General features: G+C 36.9%; 1 protein-coding gene across 1 annotated transcript in view; it reads right to left on the bottom strand.

Annotated features, from left to right (window-relative positions):
* Positions 1-6886, bottom strand: part of LOC149776539 (egg-laying defective protein 26-like) — a 32778-nt gene continuing 25892 nt past the window's right edge. The window contains exon 2 of the mRNA XM_089940996.1: positions 1-1778. Coding sequence (XP_089797122.1) covers positions 1280-1778 — 499 coding nt within the window. The 3' untranslated portion in view covers positions 1-1279. The remainder of the gene's footprint in view (positions 1779-6886) is intronic.

Below are 6886 nucleotides of genomic sequence, written 5' to 3'. Positions count from 1 at the left end.
TAGATTTAACAATTTTTTATTTTTACACAAGCTTAACACAAGAGTATAATAAGAAAACTATTGGAACAAAACGTTGAAGTACAACGTGCGCTGGTGTTGTTCGTGTCTTAGAGCAAATTGCTTTATCCATTACCACACATTCAATATTATTACTGCCAAATATAAAAATGCAAAGCGTATTTACATAATTCATACAACTCCTTATTTAGCGATTTGGCAACATGCTATGAATTGAAGTACATGTGCTTATGAAGGCTCTATTAAACACTGCGTATCCTGTGTCATTTTTAGAGAGAAAAAGGACTTTTATGTATATTATAAGTAAAGCGCTGTCCAAAAACCGTCTGACATCACTATTAGTTAAGGAATCATGTGTTCAGTAGAAATTCAAAATATGCACTCATGTCTCTGAACTTTGGGTGCCAAGACTTGCTATGAAACTGAAAATATACTCCAAAGTGACACGCTCCGATCTTAGTATGCTTTAATGATCGGTGAGTAACAGTGAGTAACCAAGTCATAATTATTTCTTAGAAATGTAGCATCTTGTCATAGGAATATCTAATGAATGCGCAACATCGGCTTTAGTTAATAAGACAGAAAACTGGGGTAAGGGTGACTTACTTTGAGTCTGGTAGAAATTTAATTATGCTAGCGAGTGAAACGATAATTTGTCAAATTTGTCCCTACAGCAAGTTTAATAAAGAAGTAAATGTAGGATACAGCACTGTGAAGTAATAAAGGTGTCAATATATATTAATGTATCGCAAACGAAGCGGAATACCCAGACAGGAAGGTTATCTTCGAACTCCTTTTCCATTCAACGACGTACTTGAACAGGGGTGTTTCACGAAGTAATTCTTTCTTGCCACTGACTATTCGGCACCTGAAAGCATCGACCACTGAATCTTTAGAGAAGGTAGTAGGAACTTGGGAAGAACGTTTTGTTAGCGACAAAATATTCTTTTCCTTTCAAGAAGAGTTTTATTTTTCACCAGATCGTAGAAGCAGATGGAATGAAGATCAGAGGTAAAATGTTTCTTGGTCAGGACGATCACAAACATTTAAACATCATACCCCATCCACTCCCCTAATCCCACATTCCACTTTATGTAGTTATAAAATTTAAACTAAGATTGAAAATACCCAATACAAAAGTGTTGATTCTCTAGGGACCATTGTCACACTTGCTAAATGAAAAGCAAAATTAAAAATAAATTGAAGAAATTGCTAATTTTTCTGCAAAATGTTAATATTAGAAATAAGTCGGTAATTTTCTTTAATATTTTTTTAAAGAACCAGAAACAGAACTGCCAGAAGATCCAAAAGAACCAGAAGAAGAACTGCCAGAAGATCCACTTGCAGCCACAGAATATCTTATTGCTTGCAGGGGATTCATAATGCATTTACGTATACAGTCTATCACTTGACGTGAGACAGCAATGCCAGTCTTGCATTTCGATGCAAAGTGCTCGCAGTTGTTGCTGATAAGATCGTATACTCCCCAGCGGTCAGGATTTTCCACCAATTTTTTGGCGTTCTCTACAACCACTTCTGGAGGTAGACATTGCCCACTTGGGTATTTAATTCGAATAAGCCTGCGTTTTCCAAAGTCCGTGAATTGTAGTAGATCCACAATGCGTGGTCTAGCATCTCTTTTATTATTCCCTCCAAAGTCAGCAATCCCTTCTTCAGGACTAAGAAAAATGCCATGATGGTAATACTCAATTCCTTCCATCTCACCTTCTACGGCAATCTGATCACCTTTTCGCAAGGTCCTGTTAAATGAAATATTTGAGTATGTGAGAGGTGAAATAAACGTATCTCTTCATTCCCAATACGCTATGGAATGTATTCTAAATAGTACATCAAAAAATAGATTTTTCACAGATAAATATTCGTTGGCTCAATGTTTGTGTGTTCTGTGTCTAATAGTAAATGATAACTGGCCATAAATGTGTCCCTACTTTAAAAATAAATCTTAATGACACACTTGAATACTGTCCCTGCAAAGAACTGGTTACTGTATACCGTTCTAAGACATGCTTCCAGCAATTTTACTTCTCAAAAGTATGATGTGACCCTCGTCAGATTATGTTAGATGCAAGAAAGATTTACTTATGTAATAATTTTTAAATTAAATGTAAATTTATAGAACTGCTGTCAGTGTACAAAATCTTAATCAATCCTCTTAGGACAAAAGTTGTGATGCACAACATTTAGTATATTCCTTTCAATACACGTCTTAGGACATAACTCTTAGCATATACATTTTGGTTCATAAATCTTAAATCATAACTCTTAGTATATAACTTTAATACAAAAGTCTTTGTTCTGGTACACGGCTCTTTGATTAGATACAGTTTAGTACACATGTAGTGTACAAATCATATTAAACAACCGTTAGTACACATTTAGTCTCAAGCCTTTATAAAACTCCAAATAGACAACACTAGACACACATCTCTTGGGCCACAACTCTGGTGCACAAGTATTTGCACAAAGCTCTTAGTTCGCAGCTCTTAGTAGACAAGTTTAAGCAATTAAACTACTGCAGAAGACCAATAACACGATATGAATAACTAATGAAACATTCTCTTCCCCTTTCAAAATACTTTACTTATTAGTTTATATCAAAAGTTTTTAAATGTTATTGCATCAGACCAGAGCGAAATGCAGAAGTTGCAGAACTGGCTACACGTATATTGCATATAAATCAGACTAACCAAGCCTATAGAGAATCAGGGCATACTATTCACGCATTACAGAAGTAAAAGTAAAACAGAATCAAGTAGAATCAAGTATATTTTGAAAATTATAAAAAGATCAAGTTTGTCACATATAATTCAACTGAACCTAAGACATAGAAGTTATCGTAAGTACGTAGGGAATCCAGTGCTGTGTCTTGTGAAGAAGAATACATGACACGAAGATCAAAAATAAAACCCAAACTAAACAAACCATAAGTTTCAAAGAATGATTCAAAAATATTTTATCTAATTTCCGATCTTATTTGGTATCACTCACACACATTCAAATGTAAACTGTCTATGATGACACCGAGTGCTCTACTAGACCCATGCTTTGGACAATTTGACTATGTTAGTATTAATTTACCCTGTGCATTTCCATGATGTATACTTGGGCAAGTCATTATATAAACCTACAGATAAGTCAGCACCCAAAGATGACGCCCAGAAATTCTAAACTTCTGACGGACGCTCAATTATTAAATTATCCAATCTCAGATTCTTCCGCACATGCTGAAGAAGGGAAACGCATAGAGCGACGGGACAAGGTGATTCTTACTTGCATTTATGAAACTGTATAGCAAAAGGAAAACAAGTATCATATAAACCATATTAATATTTTTCATGAACTTTGACCAATGTCGTTCCCTCTAGACATCCTATTTCTTGAGTAATGAATGATGAATATGACTTGATTAAACGTTTGATTCAGGCGATTCGAATAGTTCCACGTTTGATGGTTATTAAACATGCTATAAAGTGATTATTCTACATTTTGAATACATTCGTTATCTTGCTTTTCTATCCACATTATCCTAGCAACGGGTTAATGAAGCTACGAGAAATAGTTTCTCTCAAAAATTGATATGTTGCCCGCAATTTTTGTGTGAGATAATATCATGGTCAAATGATATAAAAGAAAATTGAATAAAAGGTTTCTTTACAAAAAGAAACATATTGAGTGTAAAATGACGCCAATGATACATTTATGTATAATTTCATACATACGTATATATATATATATATATATATATATATATATATATATATATATATATATATATATATATATATATATATATGAGTGACTTTGGAAATGATGAGAATAAACGTAGATTTAAAAATATATAATCACGAATATGTATAATCTCTGACATTACTTCATACTTTTAAACCAGTTGCAGACAAAATATGCTTTGTGGAAATATTTTGATCAGAATGCTGTCAGCCAGAGGCGGGGGAAGGGGTTTCGTTTACTTGAAAACAGTGTTTTCAATACTTATTTCCATCTTCTATGAAGATAGTACCTTAATTGCATTGTTTTCTTTATTAATTTAATTTTTCTCACAAATAATCAACAAGTCGAAAACGCATGTGGGATATTTTATTCCCTTTTTAGAAACCAGAAGTTATGATGATTCAATAATGATAAACCATTGATGTAGATAGGACTGACCTAAAGAACCAACTCATATATAGACAGACTCTTGAGGGTTTTGAAACAGCAACGATATTTAGACCTTTACTAACATCTTAAACAATCATGTTCAAATATTTTTCTTTGTAAGTGGATTTGTACAATTACAACCGAGCACCGACCCTTATCAGCAGGACGAATATCATTGCGCAGCGGGGGGGGGGGGGGGGCGAATCCTACATTTGGCTAAAACGTCATTTGGTTTAATTGATACTTTCTGCAACTCAACGATCTAGCGTCGTCAGCGCCTGGTAAAAAAAAAAACGACGTCGTCGTCCGGGGAATTGTCCGGAACGTCATTTAGTTTAATATACTTTCTGCGCGCCGATCCCAGTGTCGTCAGCGTCCTGTAAAAAAGCGCGACGACCGCGTTGATGTCATCGCCCCCCCCCCCCGCTGCTATGGGTTAACCAAATATTTGATCAAGTCCGATACGATACCGCGCCCGAGGGTCGTGTAAATTGATCGTTACAAATCCATGTGGGACTGATTGAGCGTGACTAAAAAAGTTTTTAAAGAAATTAAAGTCCATATCACCGCCGCACCAAGTCTGCCAAATATTTCGTAGTGTATGTGTATCAACGCCGTTAAACACAGCAAGAATATTGCAGTTGTCCCTGATCACTTTTGGTATTTGAGTATACCGTTGAGTGACATATATCACATCGGTGTTTTTTTTATGCCTGCCTCGTGAGAATATCCTGGCTGGGTTTTTTTGATTGTCTAACATAACATCATCGTACACGACTAAATTGTTAACGCTTCCATCGATATCATCGATGCTTGGCGCTTCATCGATATCTGTTATAAACTCAATAACGTTTTCTCCTGCAACCTCTGATGCATTTTCGTTAAAATCTTTTAACACTTCATAACACCGTTGATCATCTACGCTGGGAGCAACTAAATACAACTTGTTCCACTTCATCCATCTCATTATTAAATTGAGTAGCAATTGTGTGTTGCCGGATCCAGATGGTCCGATGATAATCATCCGGATAGAGTTTGGTAGCGCCGCAACATGCTTAACCGGTTCTCTTGTTTTAGTCGCCGAAAAATCAATTACATTCATATTATAATAATAAATTATGAATCTATATTGTGTTAAGTGTAGAGCGCGTACTAGCACGAACGACGTGACGACGATTACAACTAAAAATAACAGATCAGCACTTACTGGTAAGTGTGCACAATGCGGTACAAAGAAGTTTAGATTCATTTCTAAGAAATCCGGAGATGTTTTAAAAAAAAGCGAGGAGGTGACATCGCAGCCAAATTGGCAAAACTCCCCGGAACCCCGTGGGCAAAGTATCCAGGAGAAAAGCACCTCCCAGGATATAGCTACTGTGGCCCCGGAACCAGACTTGATATCAGACTCGATGATCAAAATCAGCCCCGACCCGGTGAGCATCCGATAAACGCTATCGATAAGGCGTGTCATGCTCATGATGTTGCTTATAAAAGCAGCGATTTGCAACACAGACATCTCGCGGATGTGAAATTAATTCATGCGTTAAATGCTATTCCTGATAAATCCTTCAAAGAAAAATTGGCCTCATGGTTGGTAAAATCAGCTATGAGAGGTAAATTAATGATGGGCGCTAATTATAAGTAATATGGAATCTATTTATTATTCTCCGAGAGGATATTGGAGAGGTAAAGCAGCAATTGGTAAACTCGCGGACGCTGCAAAAGTGAAAAAGGCCACTGCGGCTAATTGGTTATCCAAACAAGCTATATGGCAAATCTATCTACCACCGCCAAAACAAATTAACTTTTCGCATTTTGATGTTACCGTACCCAATGAAGTTCATCAAGCTGATATATTATTTCTGCCGCATGACAGCGGCTACAAATACGCGCTAACCGTAGTTGATGTTGCGAGTCGATACAAACAAGCAGAGCCGTTGAAAACAAAGTCAGCAACTGAAGTAGCTTCTGCGTTTGAAAGGATTTATCGAAGAGGTCCTCTGCGCTGGCCAAATCTATTACAAGTTGATCCTGGCAAGGAATTTCAAGGCGCTGTTTTGTCAGTGATGAAACATCATAATGTCACGATACGACGAGGTCATACTGCGCTACATCGTGATCAAGCAATTGTTGAACGATTCAATCGGACTCTTGCTGAGCGGTTATTTGGATATCAGTACGCAAAAGAATTCATCCAGGACAAACGATCTCGTGAATGGGTTAAAAGGTTAGCAGGCGTAATTGCAGCGTTAAATAACGAGATTACCCGAGCAATCAACATGAAGCCCAGCGACGCAATAAAAAAAAAGTATACACCCGGAAGATCAAAAAAAGATTTTTCCCAGCCAATCCTCGGCGATGTCACCGTGAGATATTTATATGAACCAGGAGAGCTTGAAGATGGTAAAGCAAGGGCTACTGATCCTATTTGGAGTGTTACCACGCATAGCATATCAACCATAACACAATCAACTGGTAGACCTCCAATCTATAAATTGGATTCAACTGCCCCTCAGCGGGGTTTTACACGCGAACAATTACAAGTGATACCCGAGGATACTCAATTGCCACCACATGGTCTTAACTAGCGCCTCTGCGTCTATTACACTCAAGACAAGTCAACATCACATTGTTTCTGACATGACCGAGACTGTTATTTTTTCTGTCTACGGTAAATTGGCGAACGTCT

Source organism: Sinohyriopsis cumingii, chromosome 18 (assembly GCF_028554795.1).
Source record: "Sinohyriopsis cumingii isolate HCF-2022 chromosome 18, ASM2855479v2, whole genome shotgun sequence".
NCBI classification, from domain to species: domain Eukaryota; kingdom Metazoa; phylum Mollusca; class Bivalvia; order Unionida; family Unionidae; genus Sinohyriopsis; species Sinohyriopsis cumingii.
The sequence above is the reverse complement of the archived record's forward strand: the minus strand, read 5'-3'. Positions and strand labels throughout refer to the sequence as shown.